The 27,291-nt window shown below is 44.1% G+C and overlaps 1 protein-coding gene across 1 annotated transcript in view; it reads left to right on the top strand.

The window, feature by feature from the left end:
* ANKFN1 (ankyrin repeat and fibronectin type III domain containing 1) overlaps nt 1-27,291 on the top strand; it is a 985,620-nt gene that overhangs the window by 721,355 nt on the left and 236,974 nt on the right. Inside the window, exons 11-13 of the mRNA XM_075347517.1 lie at nt 2,169-2,301; nt 5,281-5,397; nt 25,384-25,599. Coding sequence (XP_075203632.1) covers nt 2,169-2,301; nt 5,281-5,397; nt 25,384-25,599 — 466 coding nt within the window. The remainder of the gene's footprint in view (nt 1-2,168; nt 2,302-5,280; nt 5,398-25,383; nt 25,600-27,291) is intronic.

Here is a 27,291-nt window from a genome sequence, read left to right as displayed (position 1 = left end):
GAATTTTCATGGCTACAGCTCCTCTCTGCAGACTTCCATCTTCTCCGCTTTTCTGCAGCACATCCCGACATGATGCCTGAAAAATAAGAGTGTCATTATAATGTCTCTGAATAAAAATATCCACCCAACACTGCACTTCTGAATAAATAATTTCCCCTAACTGTGTTCCCTGCACAAAACGTGATGCACACACAGTCCATATTATGGTACATGCTTTCCACACTGCCCTCTCCTTTCCATTCTGGGGCCTCTATTCATAGTCCTCTACACTCTTTCTTCCTATACTGACCAGTCTCAACTTGACGCCAGCAGTGTGATTAGTTGACCGGATCACACTGCTGATATCACCGGATCAGGGCTTGTACTGGCGTCTAACAGATGCTAGTACTGATCCCTGAGAGCCGGCGCTGCAGATTCTGTGAGATGCAGTCAGCTTGACAGCAGCTCAGAGAATGTCAGAATCCCATGCAGCCGCTGGGGAGACATCGTGGACCCCCACATCAGGTGCTCCCCTGCCAGCTGCACCCACCTGCCTCCTCTACATACAGCTCTGGTCCCCGCCCCTGGGGCCTGGTGAGTAGAAGAATAAAATAGGATGGGTGTAGGCATCCAGCATGTCTGGGCCCCCCTTTGTGCTTCTGCTCATCAAGTACGCCCTCTGACGCACATTTTCCCTCCTCCTTGTCCACTGACCCAGTCTCTAGTCCAGCACTTGGCTAATTTGCATGCTCCACCCCTTCACATGCAAATTATTCATCTATAGTAGCTGAAGCGACACTGCCGGGCCACTCTTCTGCGGCTGTGACTGGGGCCCGATGAAGAGGGGGGACTGGCCAGCGTGGGACTTAATAAAACTAAGTAATTACCCCAGGCTCTGCTGGCGCCACCTCTTCACTAGGCCCTCTACACCAGTCATGGCTGTAATGCCCTGATGGTGGCCCTGCTTCAGCCCATTGATTTCTATATAGCAGTTATATGCTCACTTCCATCCCAAATCCTACCAACTTCTGACAAGCTGCTGTTATATATCTTGCAAAATCACCAGGAATGCAGGTTTAAGAGGCTCTCTGCTTTCCCTACCTTGAGCCATGAAGCTGTTCAATGCCTTGTCATCTGTACAGGTAAATATAGTGTTAAAATTGTAGCCTTCAAAACAAACCATTGATAGCTGAATGCGTTACAGCAGAACTTGTGTTGGGCTTTAAAATTCTACTAATGCTACAGCCCTGCGTCTCACCAAACCTGTCACTTATGGAGGTGTCCCTGTCTTGCCAAAAACTTGGAAGTAATGAGACTATAAGGATACTGCATAGTACTGAGCTGCTCAAGAGAACACTTGTGAATACCCCTTTAAACAAGCCACACAAATAAGATCTTTATCGGCTGATCTGGCTGATTTTGACTAAAATAACGGGTCCTTCCAAAGGCCCAGTCACACATAACGACTTACCAGCGATCCCGACAACAATAAATCCTGATAAGGATCAAGTCGCTGGGAGGTCGCTGGTGAGATGTCACACAGTCAGACCTTACCAATGACTCAGTAACGATACAGGTCGCAGTAGCGACCTGTATAACGATCTCAGCAGTCACTGTGACCCTGTCACACAGTTTCAAACATAGCGATGCGTCCTACCCAGCAGGGCATCGCCTTTGAACAAAATGGTCCAGGACATTCAGCAACGACCAGCGACCTCACAGCAGGGGCCAGGTCGTTGCTAGATGTCACACACTGCGACATTGCTAGCAACATCGCTGCTGCGTCACAAAAAACGTGACTCATCAGCGATGTCGCTTAGTGAGACGTGACTTAACTCTCCCACAGTGGCAGAAGTCTGATTTCAACTGTCACATCATTTTGTTTTGAGGGAAAATAAGTGTCTTTCTTCCTTCCTTCCTTCTACTGAGAAACAAATGTGCACTTGGTTACTCATGAAGGGATTAGAAAAGATAGTTGTTGAACAAAAGTTTGGACGACTACTATCTAAACTACAAAATGTGGCCGTAGCAAATTGAATGCAACATGACTGTATCTCGATATCAATGTGCTCAGAAAGAAGTGTTGGTTGAGTCCACAGACACAATGTTAAATAAAGTAAAATGATTTCTATAACTGAACTTTATTACCACTAAATCCGTGAGTTGATCTTGTTTTCTGTGTCTTTTAGGGGCTTGTATATAGCTGTGATATTTTATTACAAAGATAACATGTTAGTAACAAATGAAGATCACATTCCAATTGTAGAAATTGATGATTCTTGCAGTAGTTCAATTACGCAAGACTTCCTCTGGTTTACAAAAGTAAGTGCTTTGCCATATTATGCTAGCTGTACCATTCTATCTATCTATCTATCTATCCATTATCTATCCATCATCTGTCACTGTATATATAGTCATCTTTCACTTTTATAATCTTGTGTTCTTCATGAGACATTCTATTTAACTTATACTGTGTGCAAATACTACTATCTGAAGTAATGTAAGAGTATGTGCAAAAGTTTAGTATTTGGATCCAGGAATTTCTGCACCATTTCTCCATCTCTTTGCATGGAAAACGCAGCAGCAAAAATGCTCTTTTGCCGTATTTTTGCCCCATTTTTCATATATTTTTTATGTATTTTCTAGCATTTTTGGACACCAAAAAATGCTACAGGGATAGTCAATAAATAGAGATTAGTGATGAGCGAGTACTAAAAAGCTCGGGTGCTCGAGGCTCGGGCCGAGCATCCCAAGATACTCGTGTACTCGGCCCGAGCACCGAGCCCAATGTTATCCTATGGGAGACCCGAGTATTTTTGTGAAATGACCCTCGGCAGCATGTAGAAACCCTAAAAATGTCACAAAAGTCTCAGAAGAGTGCTCAAATGACATGGCAACAGCATGGGGAAGACCCCTTGAAGCATTTATCACTCAAAAGTCACAGCTGTGAACAATTTTGTCCGCGTTTTACGCCACTTTTACGGACTCACCAGAAAACCTTCCAAAATGACACCAAAATGAATTTTCATGGCGGAAATGTTAAAGGCACACACCCAATAGTGAGATAGAGCTGGTGTATGTTAATTTTTGAGATTAATACATGAAAGATTTTACGTAAAACATTGTGTGGCACTGCGATGTCCAAAACGCACGTTTTGTGCTTTTTACTAGCGATGTCGGTCATTTTTTTTTTTCATTCTATCTCCCGTCGGTCGGTCTCGCTCTGTCGGTCTCTCTCTGTCTTGTCTGTCCCCCTCTCACAGTCTGTCGGTCATTCTCCCCCCTCTCTCTTACTTACCGTTCCCCGATCACTGCCGCGGCGCTGCACAGCTGTGTTCACTAAACTCCGGTGGCTTTTCCTCTTTTGAAAAAGCCGGAGATTAATCAATCTCGTATTCCCTGCTTTCCTGCTTTTCGGCGCCTATGATTGGTTGCAGTGAGACACGCCCCCACGCTGAGTGACAGGTGTCTCACTGCACCCAAACACAGCAGCCGGTGTGTGTGTGTATACTGTGCAGTAAAATAAATAATTAAATAATTAAAAAAAACGGCGTGCGGTCCCCCCAATTTTAATACCAGCCAGATAAAGCCATACGGCTGAAGGCTGGTATTCTCAGGATGGGGAGCTCCACGTTATGGGGAGCCCCCCAGCCTAACAATATCAGTCAGCAGCCGCCCAGAATTGCCGCATACATTAGATGCGACAGTTCTGGGACTGTACCCGGCTCTTCCCGATTTACCCTAGTGCGTTGGCAAATCGGGGTAATAAGGAGTTAATGGCAGCCCATAGCTGCCACTAAATCCTAGATTAATCATGTCAGGCGTCTCCCCGAGATTCCTTCCATGATTAATCTGTAAATTACAGTTAAAAAACACACACACCCGAAAAATCCTTTATTAGAAATAAAAAACACTAACAAAGTCCCTCATCACCAATTTATTAACCCCGACAAACCCTCCATGTCCGGCGTAATCCACGGACCTCCAGCGTCGCGTCCAGCTGTGCTGCATGAAGGTGACAGGAGCTGCAGAATACACCGCTGCTCCGGTCAGCTTCACACAGCAACTGAGGTGAGTATAGCGATCAGCTGCTGTCAGTCAGGTAACTCACGGCCATGGAAAGCATGGAATATGAGATGGCTGTGTGCAGAGCACAGCGCGCCCGCCGGTATAAAGGCTCGGTCACGCTGTGCAGGCCGGCCAATCACTGCAATTCCACAACTAACAGGGCTGTGGCATTGCAGTGGTCTGCCAGCCAATCCCTGCATGAGGGCTGGCTCTCAAAAGAGCGCCAACATGCAGGGATGAAGACCACGAGTACAGCACGAGTATCGCAAGATTACTCGGTCCCCGCCGAGTAGCCCGAGTACAGTGATACTCGTGCGAGTACCGAGTAGTAACAAGCATACCCGCTCATCACTAATAGAGATATTAGATTTAGACAGATAAATAGACAGACAGATAGACAGAAAGACACACAAATATATTAAGAGACAGACATATAGACAGCCAGACATATATTTGCTCAACCCCCCTACATATAATAATATTACACCCTGTGGAGATTAGTGAACAGCTTTTTATGATTAAAAAAATAAATAAATAAACAACTTGGGTTCCTTTTTATTTATGATAACCAGCAAAGGTAAAGCAGACAGCTGTGAGCTGATATTATCAGGCTGGGAAGGTCCATGCTTATTCGCCCTTCCCAGCCTAAAAATACCAGGCCGCAGCTGCTTCAGAAGTGGTGCATCACATTAAATATGCAAACTCTGGCGCTTCACCTTGGCTCTTCCTGATTGCCTGGTGCTGTGGCAATTGGGTTAATAGTTTATGTGGTCAATATCAGCTGTGTAGTGTAATCTGGCATCAATCCCTTGTGTTAGTAATTGAGAGGTGTTCACCATTTTATAAAACAAAAATACAACTCCGCAATAGTCCATGAAATCCCTTGTAGTCCACAAATGGAAACATGAAAGACATAAAAAGAAAGAAAGAAAAACAAGACACTCTACCTCGTTCACCAAATTATTAGAAGTCCAAGTCCCTCCTGTGGTTCTCATGGTGTTCCTTGACTACCTGCATCAAAGTCTGTGGAGCATAAGAACGAGGATCCATAGGCTTTGAACAGCAGCTAGTCCCGAGATTTGAGACACTGATGAGCCTTGACATCAACATACCCTGTAAGTTTTGTCACAAATCTGCGCTCAAAAACACATTAAATAAAGCAATGAAAATTCAATGTGTGCACACACAGCCTAATAGCTTGTTGTTTCTCATGTCTTAATTTTATCTTTCCAGTTGTCATGTATGTGGGATGACATTAGGTGGCTACGGCAGAGTATGTCTATATCTATGTCTTCTTCCACTGCCCTGCAAGCTAGACAGAAGATGTTGGCAGCAGCTGCCCAGCTCCAGGTTCGTATTTTAACATTATCAATATGATTCTTTCACCTATTATCCTAGTGTGCATTGCAAGTGTTATTTAGCGGGTACTCTACGGTACCATTTACAGTTTCCTATGCTACAGAATTGTACTGTGGTATCTGATTTTTTCTTTCAGTCATAGACAGAGTCTATTGGTGAAAAAAAGCGGATACACTGCCCCACTTAATAACATTGGTCCAAGTGCTGGCCATTTTACATTTTATTCAGAGCACTCAGACCAAAAATACAATTGTATGCATAAGCCCCTAAGGCAGATTTTTGGCAAGAAAAGTATGCATGTTTTTAACACATTTTTACATTTGGTGCATTTTTACTTTTGCTTTTTCCCACTCATTTGAATAGGTAAAAAATGCAGCAAACATGGTAAAAGAATTGACATGCTTCAGATTTGGAATAAACACTCTGAAAGTTGATATCTTCCAGGAAATAATAATCTGCATGTGCATGATATCTCAGAAAACTCATTCACTTTGCTGGCATTGAAAAATAAGATGAAATCTGCGTCAAAAACGCACAACCATGAGCGAACCCTAAAGGCCCCGTCACACTAAGCAACATCGCTAGCAACATCGCTGCTAACGAACAACTTTTGTGACGTTGCTAGCGATGTTGCTGTGTGTGACATCCAGCAACAACCTGGCCCCTGCTGTGAGGTCGTTGGTTGTTGCTGAATGTCCTGGGCCATTTTTTAGTTGTTGCTGTCCCGCTGTGAAGCACAGATCGCTGTGTGTGACAGCGAGACAGCAACAACTAAATGTGCAGGCAGCAGGAGCCGGCTTCTGCGGAGGCTGGTAACCAATGTAAACATCGGGTAACCAAGAAGCCCTGTCCTTGGTTACCCGATATTTACCTTTGTTACCAGCCTCCGCCGCTCTCACTGTCAGTGCCGGCTCCTGCTCTGTGCACATGTAGCTGCAGGACACATCGGGTTAATTAACCCGATGTGTGCTGTAGCTAGGAGAGCAGGGAGCCAGCGCTAAGCATTGTGCGCTGCTCCCTGCTCTGTGCACATTTAGCTGCAGCACACATCGGGTAATTAACCCGATGTGTGCTGTAACTAGGAGAGCAGGGAGCCAGCGCTCACTGTGCGCTGCTCCCTGTTCTCTGCTCTGTTCTGTAGCTCCGTGCACTGGTAACCAAGGTAAATATCGGGTTGGTTACCCGATATTTACCTTAGTTACCAAGCGCAGCATCTTCCACGCGGCGCTGGGGGCTGGTCACTGGTTGCTGGTGAGCTCACCAGCAACTCGTGTAGCGACGCTCCAGCGATCCCTGCCAGGTCAGGTTGCTGGTGGGATCGCTGGAGCGTCGCAGTGTGACATCTCACCAGCAACCTCCTAGCAACTTACCAGCGATCCCTATTGTTGTTGGGATCGCTGGTAAGTTGCTTAGTGTGACTGGACCTTTAGACTTCCAAATATAAAGATTTAAGTTCTGATTGGTCAAGGGAAGTCATCTAAGTTACACCTTTATCGTAACCTTATCTTTGAAGGTTTTCTCACAATGTTTATCACCCTCGAAAAATAAAGCTGTAGTAAAGGTGAATTAGAAGGCATAGATCTTTATCAAGGGCAATGAGGGTCATTTAACTAACGCAACAATTTTTTTTAAGTGTTATTAGAAGTTCATTTAAAGTAGACAACATTTTATATTTAACTTTGTAAACCATGTAATCATAACCTTGATAAGTATCTCTTTAAAGGGGCAGTCTAGTCTAAAAGGATAAGTCTGTAGTCACTATATGGGACTCATGAATCCTCCCAGCACACCCACTGTGCGCTGCAAGGATTCGCCGGTTTCTGAGCAAGGAATGACGGTGGTCACGTGACCACAATTGTGCGCTATCCATGTTCCCAGCCAGAACCTGACTAGTGGGAGCAGCTTTGCTCAATACAACTTTTTTAAGGGAGGCCGCGACCACTGGACGGTCAAGCCTACTAGTCAAACGTTCCCACTCCATACACTTGTAGAGAACGAGGCTACACCCACTAGTCAGGTTCTGGCAAGGAACATGCATAGAGCACAATTACAGACACGTGACCACCGTTCCCAGCTCATAAATCAGTGAATCCTCGCAGAGCACCGTGTGTGCGCTGCGAGGATTCATAAGTCTGCAGTCACATAGAGTGACACATACAGTAACGGCAAATTTATAATTTTAGACCGGACAACACCTTTAAGCTCCCCTTAATACTATCATTCATCCCCCTCCTCTGCTAAGAGACTCAATAAGGTGTCTCTTTTTAGAGTAACGTTTTATTCTATATTCGTAATAGATCAACAAATCTGGCAGATTGCTTTCCTAATGGTAAAAATAAGATTTTCTGCCGCTACACAATCCTTTTACTGTGGGAGCCATGAGACTGTAATTCATCTTGTGTAGTGCCCACGTATAATGGGGAAGTCGCTAGTAAAGTACTACTCAACAAATACCCTAAAGAGAAAGTTTCAAGATTAATTAAAACTTTTCTTTTGGGATCGGATAACTTTTTTGTTCTCTATATGATTGCTCATATTCATATTCGTCAGTCAATTAACAACATCATTCTTAGCAATATCAGTCAGGCAGTATTTTACTAAATACTTTCTTCCCTCTGTTTTGTTGTACATTTCAGGCTAAAGAGAATTGTAAATTGATACCCAAAGTTCTGAAATATCTGAAGTAATAATGCAGATTATGGAGCTTCGGTCTTTTCCAACAATAAAAAAAAAAACAATAAGTAAATGTCCCCACATAAACCTTGAGTTTTCATTTTGTGTATTTTTCTGATTATTAGCAGGAAATTGAAATTAAGGCATAAACTCTATTCCTATTTTTATTTGGAATGCTAGACATGCAATTAATAAATGAGAAATGCAAATTAAATTTTTCCATTTCAGCTTAAGTAGGAGTTGTTTTTGAAAGTATATTATCTAAGGAATATTATTCTATTACATAAGTTTAGCCTTTTCATTTATACATTTAAAGACATTTAGTTAATTGGCATATTTATGTTACTTACAGTCAATGCTAAAACAATAATATATATATATTTTTTTTTAATTTATTTTTTTTAAATAATATTGGTGCTAATAGGATATGTTCTGTAAGTTTTGTCATTTTGAGGAGATTAAAATAAATGTTTCTCCAGTTTTAGCACTTTAAACTGCCCACATTATGAAGTAGATGTTACAGAGATGAATAAAATAGATTTTTTCACTTTTAATTTCTTACATCAATTGTGAAGACATTAACAAGTACAATTAATATTCCAATATTCCCTTAAATATCCCCTTGAGTTAACAGAGATATGTGCCTGGGACATTTACTCCCCCCCATCCCATATGGTGTTGTTCAATCATAAGTAAGAGGTGTCATGCAGGGGAAAAAAGAACACTTGCCTAGAGAAAGTCAGACCTTGCCTTCTCTGTGTTAGTCGTTTAATGATACACAGCCCTGCTCTCCTCACTGATCTCGCTGCCAGCATCTAAAGTGATTACAAGCAGGAGAAGGGAGTAATGCAGATCAGTGTGTCATTACAAACACATCTTGCAGCTCTCCTATTACAGTGCTGTCATCTCTGCTCTGATTCCCTTCCCCCTACACTGATGGTGCTGTAAGAGGAGAGCTGCAAGATGTATTTGAAATAATACACAACTCTGCTGTAATCCCCTCCTCCCACAGTTACAGTTTATTGAGAGGAGAGCTGCAGATGCAGAGGTATTTGCAAGGACACACAGCCCTGCTGTGTTTCCCTCCCTGGCTTGCAATCACAAGATTTCCTGGCAGTTGAACCAGTAAATTATTTGAATAACTTTCCTTATCACATACAGGAGGTCTATTTTGATTTTCTATGTTTTTGTGTTCTTTAATTTATTTTCTGTAACACCTTCTGCTTAAAATTGGGCAACATAATAGGAGTAGGGATGAGTGAACACGAACACCACAGCTTTTGTACCATGGGAACCGACAGATGTGACCTCAGGTAAATTCAGTGATATCACCGCTCTCACAGCCGTGGCTCCGTAAGTGTGTCCCTGACATCGCAGTGATCAGTCATGTCGTGGGACGCCATGTCTATGGATTACTTCAGACCTGTAGGGTTGTTTTAGGGGTGAATGATCTATTTCTTTTCACTTACAGGGTTAAGGCCACGTCACACTAAGCAACATCGCTAGCAACATCACTGCTAACGAACAACTTTTGTGACGTTGCTAGCGATGTTGCTGTGTGTGACATCCAGCAACAACCTGGCCCCTGCTGTGAGGTCGTTGGTTGTTGCTGAATGTCCTGGGCCATTTTTTAGTTGTTGCTGTCCCGCTGTGAAGCACAGATCGCTGTGTGTGACAGCCAGACAGTAACAACTAAATGTGCAGGCAGCAGGAGCCGGCTTCTGCAGAGGCTGGTAACCAATGTAAACATCAGGTAACCAAGAAGCCCTGTCCTTGGTTAACCGATATTTACCTTCGATACCAGCCTCCGCCGCTCTCACTGCCTGTGCTGCTGGCTCCTGCTCTGTGCACATGTAGCTAGCTGCAGGACACATCGGGTTAATTAACCTGATGTGTGCTGTAAGTAGGAGAGCAGGGAGCCAGCGCTAAGCATTGTGCGCTGCTCCCTGCTCTGTGCACATGTAGCTGCAGCACACATCAGGTAATTAACCCCATGTGTGCTGTAAGTAGGAGAGCAGGGAGCCAGCGCTAAGCATTGTGCGCTGCTCCCTGCTCTGTGCACATTTAGCTGCAGCATACATTGGGTAATTAACCCGATGTGTGCTGTAGCTAGGAGAGCAAGGAGCCAGCGCTCAGTGTGCGCTGCTCCCTGCTCTCTGCACGTGTAGCTCCGTGCGGTGGTAACCAAGGTAAATATCGGGTTGGTTACCGATATTTACCTTAGTTACCAAGCGCAGCATCTTCCACGCGGCGCTGGGGGCTGGTCACTGGTTGCTGGTGAGCTCACCAGCAACTCGTGTAGCCACGCTCCAGCGATCCCTGCCAGGTCAGGTTGCTGGTGGGATCGCTGGAGCGTCGCAGTGTGACAGCTCACCAGCAACCTCCTAGCAACTTACCAGCGATCCCTATCGTTGTTGGGATCGCTGGTAAGTTGCTTAGTGTGACGGTACCTTTAGTAATGGGCAATTGGGAAAAGCCGGGTAAAGCGCAGGGATTGTTGGATCTAATGATGCAGCAATTCTTTGCGGCTGCAGGCTGCTATTTTTAGGCTGGCTGGCAGCCCAATAAGCATGTACCTCCCTAGTCTGAGAATACAAGCTCCCAGCTGTCGGACTTTATCATGGCTGGGTATCAAAATTGGGGGAGCCCGCAGGCCATTTGTTTTAATTATCTATTTAAATCATTTTTAAAAAAACTATAGCTGTTCCTCTTATTTGGAGACACAGTCACGATAAGTGCATGGCTGTGGGCTGCAGCCTGTATCCGTGGGTTCTATCTGTGCTGGTATCATAATATGGAAGGACCCTACACCAATTTTTTATTTATTTATTTGTATACCAAGATAGACATGCATACAGTGTCTATGATTGGAATGCAACCAATCACAGGAGCTGGTGGGCAGGGAAAGCAGTGCATATGCAATGAGCCTAATGCGCAGCCCTGGAAGTGAATGTGAAGCCTAGAAGCAGTGTTACAGCCATGCCGGAGCCTCCGTAAGTACAGCCTTCTTACTTTCACCCCCCTATCCCTTCTACCAACATTTTTAATCACCGAATTCTGGTCCCCATAGACTTATATGGGGACCAGAATCCGGCCCGGAACCAGACCCAATTTTAAAAACCAGATAACATGCACCCACCGGTACCGGTTATCTGCGAGTCTGCTCATCATTCCCGAGTTATTACCTTATAAAGTGATGCTGGTCAGAATTGTAACATTTGGCATGATTAGGAAGGTGAAAACAGGCTTAAGGGGAAAAGGGGTAATAAGGGTTAAAACACACCAAATGAATAATAATATAAATAATAATAATAATAATAATATATTCATTTATATAGTGTAATTAATTCCATAGCACTTTACATACATCTGATGAAATGAACATATACCATTGATTGAGGCTTGCAAAGATGGAAGTGAAGATACAGGCATTTAAAGGGTTAAAACACATCAGATAAAATGAACATATACCAGTAGGAAGAGAAGAGAGAAGAGTGTTAGATTCATGTAATGTTTAACTATTCTGGGGAGCACAAGTTTCAGGAACGCAAAGACGCAATAGAGGCGACTCAGTGATGACAAAAATAGAGGTAATTGTGCAATAACAGTGAGTCAATGGTATTGAGGGAAAGTCACAATATAATACAATTGGCTTGAATGAGATAAATAAATATACAGTTGGTGATATATAAAATAACAATGTGCAGTAACTACAGATTTCTCCCACATTAATCTAATTAGTCTCTTTTGTCAGGGAAGTGTCAGTGTCACCCATTGTCTTATGACTGTATTCCCCTTGTACAGATAACTCAAGGTAGATAAATATCTATGTATAAAGTCTAAATGCAACATATTACCCCTACAAAAAGCTTTCCTTTATACTGTACGAAATGCTGTCAGCAACGCCCAATCCACTCGGTTCATGCGCTGGAGCCAATGGGCTGCTCTCAACTTCCATTCTGCAGTGTTTGGGCTTTGGTGTTTGAAACTGCAGAGTCTGGTGTTCTCCTGGTATGGGAATTTGGTATTCTATCTTTGGTGCTTGATGGCAAAATCTGTTTTTTCTGGAACAAGTATTTGATATTCAGTCTTCAGTGCTTGACCTTCAAAGTCTGGCCTCTCTGGAATGGGTATTCCATATTCGGTCAATGGGTTCCTCCTGTAGACAGTTTTTGCCAAGTTCTTCTCACCATAAGGTGACTACAGAGCAGTGGACACTGGCCTGCTGTGCGCACGTCTGGTTCCGTGAAAATCTTGGCACTAACTATTCCCCTTCTCTGGCGTCCCGACCTTTTTAATTTTGTAACTGCACCACAACTTTCACCTGGTGTTAATTTTAAACACTTTTCTTTAGGAAACACACCCATCGTGCATTAGTTTCGGTCGGTTCTGTGTAACCAGCAGATGGTGACATTTATTTGGAATATGAGCAGCTGTTATTTGCAATCCTCTCACATTCCTCCTTTCTTTTTACGCGCTTTGATGGAGGAGGAGCTTTGATGTTTTTCGGGGCAAGCCTAATGTTGTCCGCAGTTGAGCACCACAATCTTGTACCTTCTTCCTGATGTTCTGCCATATGAACTCATCCTGTGGATATCTGTTGGGTGAGATACTAACATTGACATGCTCAGTTCTACTAAGTCCTTTCTGGGCTGGCTCTGTAGAGAAACTCACAATGTCAGGTGCTTCATGTGGTGATTCGGTTTTAGGTATACTTTCTGTCTTCGCTGGAGGCAAAGACTCCACTTATTGTGGCTCAATGGGTACCGCAAACAATTAATCATAACTGACAGCAGTCTTTCTGGATGAAATGTTTCGCTTTTGCTTCAGAGGCTCAGCCATTTCTTCTTCCTCAGATACACAGAGGCACAGCATGTTACGATGCAATGACAGGCAAGCTGTTTCCTCCTTTCTTTCAGATTGAACCTCATATACTGAATTGTCTGGGTGAATTCTTCTTGTCACTCGTAGGGAATGACCTCCCATTTATAGTCCAGTTTATTCTTAGGGTGCTTTGCTCGGACCAACACCTGATCTCTTGATCAAAGACACTCATCTTGCACTGGATGATCTAAACTCTAAAATTTCTGCTCTACTAGACGTTTCAGTGTCTGTAGTCAATGCCAATGTTCTCACACCCTGTTACTAGTATTGACACTCATGCAATTGTAGCACCCCTGTGGTACCAGGTGCCACAAATGTAACCAGTGGAAACCCAAACCCCGGAATCATCCTCAGGCCACATACATAACCCCAACACTGCCTAGCAACAGGTAAAAAGGAAGGGCATTGAGTGGGTAGTAGCCACCCATTCTGTATGGAGAGACCCAGTGAGGGGGAGGGGCCAGTGGTCAGTTGGGAAGTTGGCAGGAGGAAGTAGTGAGCAGTAGTAGTTGAGTAAGGAAGTGAAGGAGAGAGAAGTGAGAGGAGTTGTGAGGAGAAAAGGGCGAAAAGTACTGAAGCAACAGTGGAGTGCTGTAAAAGGAGTAGGGATTGTGGAGTTCAGAACCAGGACTCCATGCACCATGAGTTACATGTGGAAGTGAAAAACTCCAGGAACCGCAGGATGCTTCTGGAAGTCTTCAACCAAGGCTCACAGGACTCAGCACAAGGCGGGGTGCAAACCCTAGGACAGTGGGACACTTAATGGTCATCTGTTAACTCTGCCGGGCAAAAAGATCTCCAGGGTCCATCGCCAACCCAAAAAGTCTGAAGCACAAGCAGCAAAGAGGGAACCGGTGACTGAACCCCTTAAATAGTCCAGGCTGCCTGCATTAGGACCAAGACTGAAGAGAAGGGACTCCCAAGTAGCTCCAGGCCACTTGAGTCCAACAACAACAAGTGTGCATGGAGAATAGCCAATCCAGGTCACAGCTGGCACGGAGAACAAGGGGAGCGGGAACACCTGGAACCGGCACCAGCGGTTCCCAGTACCACAAGTAAAGACAAGGCAAGTTGAAAAAGTAAAGGCAAGGCAAGTTGTTTATTATCGCCCCGTGCACTCACACAGATGGTTCCCCATTACAATCCCCATCATTCACTGCTGGGGCCTCTCCTTGCTTGTGGAGGGCTCAAATACCTAAGCTTCACCACTCCATCAGCCCCAGCAGGACTCTGCAGCAGCGGCCCCAAATAACCTGGCCGCACACCACAAGTGGCGTAGTCGAGAACTCTTTTACTTTTATTTTAATTTCCCCTTTTATTTTTAACCCCTATCAGATTGACCCCCAGGGTCATGGAACCAGGCCTCGGCCATGACCACGACTCTCCCTGAGTGTCACACACGCCCGGGACCGAGTAACCCACAGCCCTTGGCCGTCACATAATCCTCTTCGCTATCTGGTCCCAGCTAGGTAATCTTTTGGCCAATTTGACCAAACACCATTTAGGGTGTATACCTGGTGGCAGTGTGGACTTGATTGTTGTACACCCAGACTATATTAAAAGCCAAATTTGGACCACCTCATTTGCCGATCCTCTTCTAGGGTCCATATCATCTGCAACAATGTACCACTGAGGCATTCACAGGCTTCATTCCCTTGAAGATGCTAAGCTGTGTTCTGAGACTTGTCAATGCCACAGAGTCTATGCAATTCCTCCATGAGCTTCCCTTGGAAGCAATCCACCTTATCACATTTTTGCCACATTTTTGGCTTGTTTTCAGCTCGGTAATGTTTTTAGTGTTTTTGGACACCAATAAATGGTATAGACAGAGATATTAGAAAAAGATATAGATATTAGAAATAGATAGAAGATAGATACAGATAGATAGCCATACAGACATATAGACAGATAGATATGAAATTGCACAACCTCCCAAGATATAATAAAATTGCACCATATGGAGGGTATTGGACAACTTTTTATCTTTAAATAAGTAAATAAGTGAAATTAACTACATGAGGTACCACCTATTTTTGACAATCAGCAAAGGTAGAGCAGACAAGTATGGGCTGATATTATCATGATGCAAAGCTCCATAGTTTTTGGGCCCTTCTCAGCCTAAAAATACCAGGCCACAACCAACCCAGAAGTGGTGTATCACATTAGATAAAAGGAAAGAAAAATCCAGTGCAGACCTCAGAGGATTAAAAATTCCATATTAATTGATAATCCATTTAAAAGTGAAAATCCGGTATACAGCAATAGATGTCACTGAAATTGTTTTTACAGCAGTAGCATGGGACTACATGTTTCGACTAAACGTCTTAATCATGATTAAGACGTTTAGTTGAAACTCGTTGTCCCATGCTACTGCTATAAAACCAATTTCAGTGACATCTATTACTGTATACTGGATTTTCACTTTTTTTTTTTAACCAATCAGTTTTTATTAAAGATTTCCATAAAATAAACAGATTAAACATAACAAGCATACAGAGGAAAAATAAGAGAATATTAGCCACTGCAAGTTCCGTACGTGGGCTACTACCCTTAAGCTGGTGTCACACTAAACGACAGCGACAACGACGTCGCTGTTACGTCACCATTTTCGGTGACGTAACAGCGACCTTGTAAGTCGCTGTTATGATCGCTGCTTAGCTGTCAAACACAGCAGAAGCAGCGATCATAAGGTCGCTGTGCTACATGTTCAGAGAGCAGGGAGCCGCGCTTAGCGCTGGCTCCTTGCTCTCCTGCAGCACACATCAGGTTAATTAACCCGATGTGTGCTGCAGCTACATGTCACAGTTCAGAGAGCAGGGAGCCGCGCGCACTGCTTAGCGCTGGCTCCTTGCTCTCCTTGCTACAGTATGCATCGGGTTAATTACCCGATGCATACTGCAGCCACATGTCACAGTGCAGGAGCCGGCGCTGGCAGCAAGAGCGGAGGCTGGTAACCAGCGTAAACATCGGGTAACCAGGGAAAGGTCTTCCCTTGGTTACCCGATGTTTACGCTGGTTACAGCTTACCGCAGCTGCCAGTGCCGGCTCCTGATCGCTTCATTTCGTCGCTCTCTCGCTGTCACACACAGCGATGTGTGTGTCACAGCGGGAGAGTGACGACCAAAAAATGAAGCTGGACATTCAGCAACGACTGGCGACCTCACAGCAGGGCCAGGTCGTTGCTGGATGTCACACACAGCGACAGCGACGGGACGTCGCTGCAACGTCACAGAAAATGGTGACGTAGCAGCGACGTCGTTGTCGTCGTCGTTATGTGTGACACCAGCTTTAGTGTTTATACAATCTACATAATACATTACTGACAAGAATATACTTCCACCCTTGTTTTGATAGGTTATCTGTGACTATTACATATTCATAGGTTGCTGTTTGTCACCTTTTACTTTCCAAGGGCTAGACCCGCCTGTCTTTATGAAGAACCTTACTAGAAAAGTGGTCAAGATATAGAGTGAGTAGATAGCAGAATAGAAAGAGGGGAGAAGGAGGGGACTTATACAAGGGATTGCGGGAGAGAGGTAAGAGGGGGGTTGTTTGTGCACTGTCACTAGAACAAACTCCTAACTGCAGGGGACTCCTTGAACAGTATCCACGGCTGCCATAGTTTGGTAAACTTCTCATTTGTGCCCAATATACAAGAGGAGAGTTCCTCCATGTGACAAAGATGCGTTAGCTCTGTCAGCCATTCCCCTATTCCGGAGGTCACTGTTGTCCTCCAGTGTCGTGGAATGACTGCTCTGGCCGCAATCAAAAAGAACCGCAACAGGCGCTTCTTTTGGCATCCCGGTGAACCGGGTAAAATAGACAGAAGGGCGATCTTAATGGAAGGAGTTACGCTTTCTCCTGCCATTTGGTTGTAGGTCGCAAACACCTGAGTCCAAAAGTTGGATAGTTTGTTACATCCCCACCAAATGTGTGGCAGCGTACCTTTCTCTGAGCCACAGCGCCAACACTCCTCCGGGACCATAGGGAAGGCTCTATGGAGGTTGAACGGGAATTGATATCATCTTGCCAGTAGCTTAAAGCTCTTTTCCTGGGCATTGCATGCTACTGAGATCTTGTAGGAGAACACATACGGCTTTCATTTTCATCCTCAGTAAGGCTGAAACCTAATTCCGATTCCCATCTTCCAATGTAGCTGGGGTCTTCAGAATAGAGGTTCCTGTTCATCATATCGCAGATGAGGGAGATCTGGTGTGTCGGAGGCGAACTCTGCAGGAATAACTGTTCGAATGGGGTGGATGTATCCGGGGAGGGGGGCCTCTTCCCACCCAGCCAGGACTGTTTCTGTAATGTATGACTCAATTCGGGTCTGTAATTCCCCCGGGGCCATATCTGAGAATTTACCCCGTATGTTGTATAGTTCTGTATAGTATTCTTTAAAGTGATTTAAAGTTGTTGCGGGGTCTTGCGTGTCTGAGTTTCCCTGAGTCTTTATTTTAGTAACGTGCGAAGCTTGATTACGTGGATGTAATAGCCGCGTGAGTTGTCGCCCGCTTTTGTCCGAGTGATTATATAATAGCCTTTTGAATTGATTTTGAAACCTAAGAAGTCTACAATCCAGTAGCTTTCTTAATTTGTCTCTTGTTGTTGTGAGATTGGCTAGAATATCCGAAGAGGGATTAGTTTTGTGTGTTGTCTCTAGTGAATTAATCATTCAGAGAAGTTGGGCCACCTCCTGTGTTCTCTCTTTTTTGATCCTCGTCCCGTGTTTAATTAGGATTCTTCTTATTACAGATTTAAATGCCTCCCACTGAAACGGTAGAGGTGTCTAATGTTCGTCGCGTGGGTGGACATGAAGACGTCCATTGTCTCCCTTAGGTCTGTTACGCATGTTTCATCTCTCAATAAGGAATCGTTGAGCCGCCACGTCCACGCCCTGTTTGGGTAGTCCGGTGGGGAGATATCCAGGAACACTGGGGCATGATCAGACAAGACCGCATTCCCTATAGCCGCAACCGGGTGCCACAAAATAACTCTTTGGCTGACCAGAATAAAGTCAATGCGACTGTAAGTCTGGTGGGGATTAGAGAAAAATGTATAATCTTTATTTGTGGGGTGCATGATTCTCCACACAACAACCATGTGGAGATTGGCTAACTTACGTTTCAGGGCACTCAAGCGTCTCTGAGGTATGGCACTCCTCCCCGTTGACATGTCCATTGTGGGATTCAGTGCAAAGTTAAAGTCTCCTCCCACCAGCACCTCCCCCTCCGCGAATTCTGATAAATCCTTTAAAAAAGAGCAGCATGCGTTAGTTTGGTTAATATTTGGTCTGTACCAACCCGCGATCGTGTAGACCATTGAACCTATTTTAACTTTTAGCAAAGCATATCTGCCTGTCTCATCTGTCGTAAGGCCCCGTTACACACAGAGATAAATCTTTGGCAGATCTGTGGTTGCAGTGAAATCATGGACATATTGTTCCATTTGTACACAGCCACAAACCTGGCACTGATTGTCCACAATTTCACTGCAACCACAGATCTGCCGCAGATTTATCTCTGTGTGTGACAGGGCCTTTAGAGTCTAAAACCGTGTGGACCAGGTTTTTGTGTATTGCAATTGAGACCCCTTTTGATCTTGATTCATTGTTCGTGCTGTGGAGCCAATGTGCAAAGTATCTGTTGTGTAGATTTGGTATGTGGCCAGTTTTAAAATGCGTTTCCTGCATGATAAAAATTTGAACTCTTTGTGCATCTCATAAAGGATATGTGATCTATTTTGGGGCACGTTGAACCCCCTAACATTCAGTGAGCCTGTTTTGAGCCCCGGCATTCTATCCCAGGGCAGCACTATCTCCTTAGGTAAAGAACACTCCTGGTATTAGGGGATTAACACAGGGAAGAGGGAAATGAGGAGGAATAAAAGGTTATGGTTATAAGTGGGGAGAAGACTAGAGTTCCTTTAGGAGAAAGATGAAAGTAGTAAAGAAGAAAAAAGAATACAAGAAAGTCAAGAAGTCAGTACTTTGAGTCCACCTATATCTCCCTGACTTTCCTCTAAGGGTGGGTCAGAGGAGAACAAAGAAAACTTCAAATTCTTGTCTTCCTCACCCTCAGCCACGAGAAAGGAGGGCGATAATTTTAACTAATCCTCGCAACGTGAGGAATAGAACCCTCTATAGGGGTTGTGCTTTCCAAGGGGAGAATCTCGCCCCGAGCCAAGAACTTTCAATATATGTAAACTTAACAAAATATTATTGCGAGCATTTGAACCGATGCCCCATACAGGTGTCAAAACTATATAATGGTACCAGGATTTGCTGTTGGTCTTCCTTTGCGGATCATGTTATCAATGCATATATTTATATGTCTTCTTTATTATGAGGGAGCGACGGTCCCTCTCCACTTGCTCCTCCACTCCACTGTGTTACTCCCAGGTTTGTGCTCACAGAAGCCGGTCACAGTGGGGTCCTTAATCAGAGGCAACTGCCTCTAACCCTTAGAAAATATGCATAACTGGGTTGTCTTGAGACGCGTGTGACCGGCCTCCGCAGCCCGACTGTCAGCAATAAATTTTACCAGTATAACCGTGATAAAGTCCACTCGCTCAGAGCCTCATTCACTACTGCTCCATTTCCTCTCGTCTCATCCTTCTCCTTGGGTCTCTGCGCCATTGTGGTTGCGGGTGATTCGGACATTTTGCTTGCAGACCCGATGGTAGCTCCGGCCACACTGTTATCTGGACCCGCGGGAGATTCAATGCTGCCGTAAAGTCATGAAGACCTCTGAGATGGGTAAGCATATGCATCCGGCCCTCTCGGTATACTCTCGGACGAAAAGGGAAGCCCCATGAGTATGCCGCCGCTGCACGAAACAATTAACTCCTTCTCCTTCCCTTACAGAGACTCAAGTTCATGTGGTGACCTTTGTGTCATCAACAGCATCTCCTCTGCACTCGCGGCGCCATCTTCCCTCCACATGGGCACTGACTCACCGCCCATTGGAGGTCCCTGCAGCTCCTGATTCACTCCACCGGAGGCCCACGGGGCTGTGCTGAGCATCGCTTCTATCCCCTGCCTGTCTGCAGCACTCCTCAGGGACATGCATGGGTGGGTGGCCTCTGAAGCTGCTGCACAGTCCGCCATGCCTGCCTGACTGGGGCCTGTCAGGTATCTGGTTATGTCTCCCGTTGTCGCGGCGGGCGGTCTCACGGGTGCTGCTTTTGATCTCTGCCTCTTCCTGACTCCCATGGACTGGTTTTGATTGTATATACTGCTCCGTTTCTCCGTTTGTTTTTGGCTCGGGTCAGGAGCGGTGCACACATGCGTCTTGTCTCCACCATGGCCATGTCACTCCCCCGGATTTTCACTTTTTAATGGATTATCAATAGATATGGACTTTTTAATCTTCTGAGGTCTGCACTGGATTTTTCCTTCCTTTTATCGGATTCCAAGGCTGCCTAGCCTTTCCATGCACAGCACCGCTACAGAGACCGGTGGAACAGCTGATTGGTGAGCTGACAATCTCTTTTTTGCTTTTATGTTATCACATTAGCTGCACCAATCGTGGCTCTTTGCCTTGGCTGTTCATCGGATAATGGTAGTTGGGGTTGATGTCAAACTTTGTGTCTATCAGACACCCCCATTACTAACCCTGTAAGTTAAATGAAAACAAAAACACGCAAAAATATTTTAATTTAACAAACACACCCTGCCTCTAGACATGGTTCACCAATTTATTAAAGAAAAACAAAAACCATGCGGATCTGAAGTGGCCCACCAAATCCAATGTAGTCCACAAATGGAAACCTAAAAGGTGTAAAAAGAAATAAAAAAAATCCCCGCAGCTGTGAAGTAGTCCATGGCATTCCGTCAACATCAACTGATTCTGTAGTACAACATTTGGAGCCTCGTTCTGAGAAAGACGCTTCAGAGGTCACTCCTGTCAGGTTGCACTCTGCAATAATGAGTGACTGTGACAAGCGGTGATGACGTCAGTAATATTACCGCTCATCACCGCTCTCGCCTAGTCATACAGAAGCAACGCAAGGCCCGGAATGTCACACAAGAGGTGATGTCAGTAACTAAAAATTAGGGCGGACCCCACTTTGTTTTTTTTTAATTATTTATTTATTCAGTTAAACCATGTTAAATACCCTTTAGTGCAACCTGAAAGGCATTAAAAGAGTATAAGTGTATAATATGTAGGGGAGGTGGGACATTACTTTGCTATTGTCGACTTCTAATCTAACTAATCACTGGCCATGTGTCATAGAGAAATTATAAAATGCATTAGACATCTGTGGATATTGGAAATACAGTATCCAACTCCACATTGAACATATGGGATTAATTGTTGGGGAAGAGAGAAGGAGAGCTGAGGCCTCCTGATGTGGACAGGTAATTACAGCAAATAAATGCTTGGGAAAGGACAACAAAACTAAAATTTGTTTATTCAATTACACTTCCCAGGCCCAAGCGTCCTCTGATCGAAGCAGGATCATAAGTTTTTTGGAGCCAACATAAGTTATAAATATTGGGGTTTGCAAACCTACAGTTATAGGAGTTATTTTCTCAGTGTCCTGACAGAATGATAAATATAATGCACATTTTTACATAACTGTGAGACCTGAGCATCAACCCCAAATTAATATCGGGTATATATATATATATATATATATATATATATATATATATATATATATATATATATATATATATCATAGATATATGATTTGTCCAGAGGAAGAAGCCAAAAGGCTTTGAAACGTGTAGACAAATAAAATCATTCATTCTATGTGGATCCTCTTTTCTACGACAGCACAGTCTATTAACCCTTTTCTCTCCAAATTTGGACTGCATCTTCATGTGGGTTCTGCTGCAGCCGTATTTACGCCATTAGAGCACCTTTGCTGACAGCGTTTTAGGATAAGACCCATTTGCGCTTAATGTCTCTTCCAGCATTTTTAACGAATGTAATAAAATTGACAAATAAATACACAGTTGATGATTTGGAAAATATTGTGCAGTAACTAAAGACTTTAAGCAGAAGATTCCTCCAACATTAATATAATTCCAGTCACTTTTGACAGGGAAGCATCAGTGTCTGACTGTATTCCCCTTACCCAGTCAAGGAAGTTAACAATTTTTTTTATACAGTATGTATGCAATATACTATACTATGGCACCAGCCCAACCGCTAAAGATAGCCTTCCTTTCTTAATATTGTATGCTATGCAAGAAGCAATTCCCTGCACTACTCAGCTTATATGCTAATGCCAATGTTCTGCTATCGAACTCTGGTCTGCAGTCTTCAGGATTCGGTGCTTGAACTGCGGAGTCTGCTCTTTTCCTAGTATGGTGATTAGTATTTAGGCTTCGGTTCTTGACTGGCGAAGTCTAGTCTCTCTGGAATGGGTATTAGATATTTGGTCTTTGGGCTCCTCCTTTAGTCAGTATGGCTCAGGTTCTCATCAGGTTCTGCTCACCCTCAGGTGACTTTGCTGCAGTGAACACGGGTAGCTCTGCTGTGCATATGTTTGCTTCTTTTCAAGCCTTGGTGCCAACTCCCCTTTCTCTGGCATCCAAACTTTTTATATTTTGCAACTGCGGCACAGCTATCACATGACCCGGTGTATCCTCCATATTTTTTCCTCAAGGAAATGCACTGATCATGCCTTAGGCTATGTGCGCACGTGTGCGCTCTGCACCGCGCCGAAAAGGTGCGCTTCAGAGCGCAGCTGAAAAGCTCCGTTCTGAAGCGCATGGTGCCGGCAGAGAACGTGCGCTCTGCATGCTGCCTCTCCCTTTAGACAGCATGCAAACCGCACGAAAGAAGTGACATGTCACTTCTTAGAACGCAGCGATTCGGGCAGCAGCCAAATCGCTGCGTTCTAATATGCCACGTGCGCACGGCTCCTGCACAATCTTCATAGATTGTGCAGGGGACGCAGGACGCATGCAGTTACGCTGCGGTGCAGAACGCAGCGTAACTGCATGCAATACGCACACGTGCGCACATACCCTTAGTTGGTTCTAGCTAACCAGCAGGTGATGCCATTTGTTTGAATACAAGCAGCTGTTGTTTGCAATCCCAATACATTCTGCCTTAATTTTAATGTGCCAATCCTCTGTCAAGGGGTTTGTTGTTGTTTGGTGGAGGTCCTAATGTTGCCAGCAGTTGAACACATTCTCAAACCTTCTGCCCAATGTTCTGCCATATGAACTCATCCTGCATATATCTTGTGGGAGATACCAACATTGACATGCTAAGTTCTATGAATTTTTTCCAGGGTCGTTCTTTAGAGACTCTTCATTGATTCAGGTATACTTTCTGGCTCAACTAGAAGAAAGGACTCGACTTCCTGTGGTTCATTTGGTACCGCAAATCATTCATCATCACTCTCAGCAGTCTTTATGGCTGCAGCCTTTCTCGACTGCTTTGAGGGCTCAGACATTTGCTTCCTCCTCAGATATGCAGGGTCATAGCATGTTATGATGCAATAACCGGCCAGGTGTCTCCTCCTTTCCTTCAGGTCAAGCCTCATATACTGGATTGTCAGGGTGAATTATTCTTGTCACTCAATGGGGAGTGACCTCCTACCAGTAGTTCAGTTTGTCTTTAAGGCACTTAACTTGGAAAAACACCCGATCTTTTGGTTGAAGAGGCTCATCTTGCACTGTAGTGACATGCAGAATATCTAAACCCTAAAATGTCTGCTCCACCAGACATCATAGTGTCTGTAGTACATAGCAATGTTCTCACACCCAGTTATTAGTACTGACATTGATGTAATCCTTTTCGAATTTCAGCTCAGTGATCTCTCGACCTCTTTGATGATACAACAGCATATAGGATTTGTATCCAATGGTAGTGTTATTGTTGTTGTTGTAAACCCAGACTAGATCTGAGACAAACTCAGGATTCCTCATTTTCCAATTCTCCTTCAGGGTTCTTACCATCTGCAACAACGTCCTAATGACGCATTCACAGGCTCCATTGCTTTGACGATGGCAAGGTGTAGTCTGAGACTTGTAGATGCCATAGTGTCGATGCAGTTCCTCCATAGCCTTCCCTTGGAATCAAGCCCCCTAGACAAGTTCTGTTTGCTATGAGGTGATTCCATGTGCAATGAATATGGGCCTGCTCTGCTGTGTGCAAGTCTTGTCGCCAACTCCTCCCCTTCTTTGGTTTCCTGACCTTTTATATTTTGTCACTGGACCACAGCTGTCATCTGACAGGGTATCCCTTCAAATGATTCCCTTGAGGAAACACACTCATCATGCTTTAGGTCCACGTGGATCTGTTTAACCAGTAGGTGGCAACGTTTGTTTGGAATACGAGAAGCTGTTGTTTGACATCCCCTTACATTGGCACTTAATAAAATCTGCACAAAGTGTTTCTGGAATAAAACAGCCTTTTCTTCTTTGTACATTACTTTTAAGGATATCATTTTTTTTGTTGTCGTTTTTTTAATTACTGTATTTTGTGAGTTGATGTAACTATGTAAAGGATTGATTCTGTAGAACTTATTTGTTTTAAAGAGGTAGTTCACGACTGCAGTAGTGGCTACATCTTTGTAAAAATGATCGGCAAGGCTTTTTCTCAGTACCTTGTGTTGCCAATAATACCTGTGAGCAGTGCGCTATTGCAGTGTGCTCATCCCCATGATATGACCCCCGGGGCTCCGTGATCTCTGAGATCCGGTGATGTCACGTCAACTTCCAGTTGACCTGACATCGCCGAGGCCGGCCCTAGTCTTCCTGAGTGACTGGGCAGTGGGCAGTGTTTCGTCACAGCCCAGCGTCACAGCCCAGCATCGCTCCTGCTTGTGGTGCTCTGCAGCAAAGGATAGAGCGCACGACATGCTGCGTTGTGACGCTGGACTGTGATGAGCAGTGAAACTCCACCCAAAGCCCAGTCGACCAGGAAGACTGGGGCCGGACTCAGTAATGTCAGGTCAACTAGAAGTTGACATGACTTCACCGGATCTCACAGATCACGGAGCTTGAGGGGGTCACTTCATGGGGATGAGCGGACCCCAATAGCACCGCTCAGAAGCAGAATTGGCCGAACAAGGTATTTAGAAAAAGTCTTTCCTAACAGTTTTACAGGGATGTGGCCACTATTGCAGAGTAGTGAACCATCCCTTTAATGGCTCTTAAAGGGTGCAAAAAACTCATTTCATAACTGTCTTATTTTCTTGTTTGTCAATTGAACTCCTCACCTCTTTGCATGTCCCCTGGGGTTGTCTATATAGAATATTAATTGTTTTATTTGTACTAATGTCTGATAAAATAGATATTACAAGAAAAAGATCTAAAAAAGCATGTGCATAAATAATATATTACTATTAAACATATAAACAATATTCCACTGAGATACAAAACAATCTTATTTTTATACATGCATATTTATCGGTTAACATCATGTCTGAATTTGTCATTTTTTTCCCTAGAATTTACTTGGCACCCACAACCTAGGACGGGTATATTATGAGCCCATAAAGGATAGACATGGCAATGTATTAATAGTCACAATTCGAGAAGTTGAAACACTATATTCATTTTTTAATGGTAAATGGATGCAAATTTCAAAGTTACAAAGCCAGAGGAAATCCCTATCGACTCCTGAAGAACCAACAGCACTAGACATTTTGCTCATAACAATCCAGGTAATGATGGGACTTACTGTAAAATTCTGCTATCCTGGCACTAGTGGAGCAATCACAAAACTAAAATAGTTTTTTTTACTGAACTATTCCACAATAATAAAATTAAAGCTGTTTTGAAGGATTCAGACAAGTGAGAATTCTAGACAGTTTCTGGACTACTAATATTTCATGTGGTATGCACGGATATGAAAGAACGTTGATTTATTCAACATTCCTAGAAATAATTCTAGACATGACATTCGCTTACATTAAACAAATGCCTGTCTTTTCTGTTTTCAACAAAACCCACACAAAGTCTGATATCTTTTCTTTGGTTGTCTTTCAGGCTGATGTAATGCTGAAGGCTTTTATAATTACTAGCTGTAATGTTTGAATACTGCAGTCTGCAGCAATCGATGATGGAGAAATCTCAGACATGGTGCTTTATGTACTCTGTACAGCGATCCTATATAGTACTAGCACTTCCTTTTCACACTTGAGTAGACTTAAATGATCAATGATGGACAATGTACCAAGTCGTGATGATACATATCATACAGAGAAAAAGGGACAGTCTATAGCACAAAATTAGAAAATCAATTGTGTACTTTATTTTCTATGAGGCTGTAGTTTGTTGATTATTATTATTATTATATAATATTTAGTTATAAAGCATAATTTTTTTCCATGGTGCAATACATGACAAGGGTTTACATACAAAATAAAGATATAAGTTACAGTAGACAAACTGATACAAAGGGGAGAGGGCCCTGCTCTTGCAGGCTTACATTCTATAGGATATGGGGAGGAGACAGTAGGTGTGGTGGGGGTTGAGGCAGCTCCAGTGGTCATGAGGCAGAAGCTCTGGCAGTGGTGAGGAGGCAGCGGGGTCATTGCAGACTGTAGGTATTTTTGAAGAGATGGTTTTCAAGTTCCGCTTAAAGCTTGCAAGTGTAGTAGATAATCTGATTTTTGAGGCACAGAATTTCAGAGGACAGGGGATACTCAGGAGAAGTCTGGGAGGCGGATGGATGAGAAGAGAAGAAGGTCTTGGGAAGACTGAAGATTAGGCCAGGGCCATACGGGGTTATGTGCGATCCTCGCATGATGCTACACAACGGGAGTAGAGTGTCATGCAAGGGTCATTGCGACTGTGGTCCGATCGTGCGATCAGACCACAGCTGTGGGGCACGGGCCAGCACTGTGGAGGGGAGGGCCGGCACTGCGGCGGGGAGGGCTGGTGCTGCGGAGGGGAGAGAGGGATTTATCTCCCTCTATCCTCAGTAGCCAGCAATTGCGATTCTCGTACTGCTCTTGTGTTACAACGGTGTAATGCGAGAGCGGTGCAATGTTTCTCTCGCCCCATAGACTTGAATGGGTGCAAGTAGAACAGGATCGTGTTCCATTCACAGCATGCTGCGACTGTTTTCTCGGTCCGATTAGGGCTCAGAAAATAATTGCTTATGGGAGGTGGCACATGGACTAATATTGGTCCAAGTGGAATGCAAAATGTGCGTTGGGGTCGGTAACTCACTGACCAGTACAGGGAACATTATGGGTAAGCAGGAAAAAATGTTGATGCTTGTATTACCGTATCCTTGCTGTTTTTCTTCATCCTTAAGATATAGGCGATCCTTTTGAGTTTTTTGGCAACATTAGGATCAATTGAATTGTTAGCAGCATTGATATCATATTTAATATGTAATAATTGCC

The sequence above is a fragment of the Anomaloglossus baeobatrachus genome, chromosome 5, assembly GCF_048569485.1.
Source record: "Anomaloglossus baeobatrachus isolate aAnoBae1 chromosome 5, aAnoBae1.hap1, whole genome shotgun sequence".
NCBI lineage: Eukaryota > Metazoa > Chordata > Amphibia > Anura > Aromobatidae > Anomaloglossus > Anomaloglossus baeobatrachus.
The sequence above is the reverse complement of the archived record's forward strand: the minus strand, read 5'-3'. Positions and strand labels throughout refer to the sequence as shown.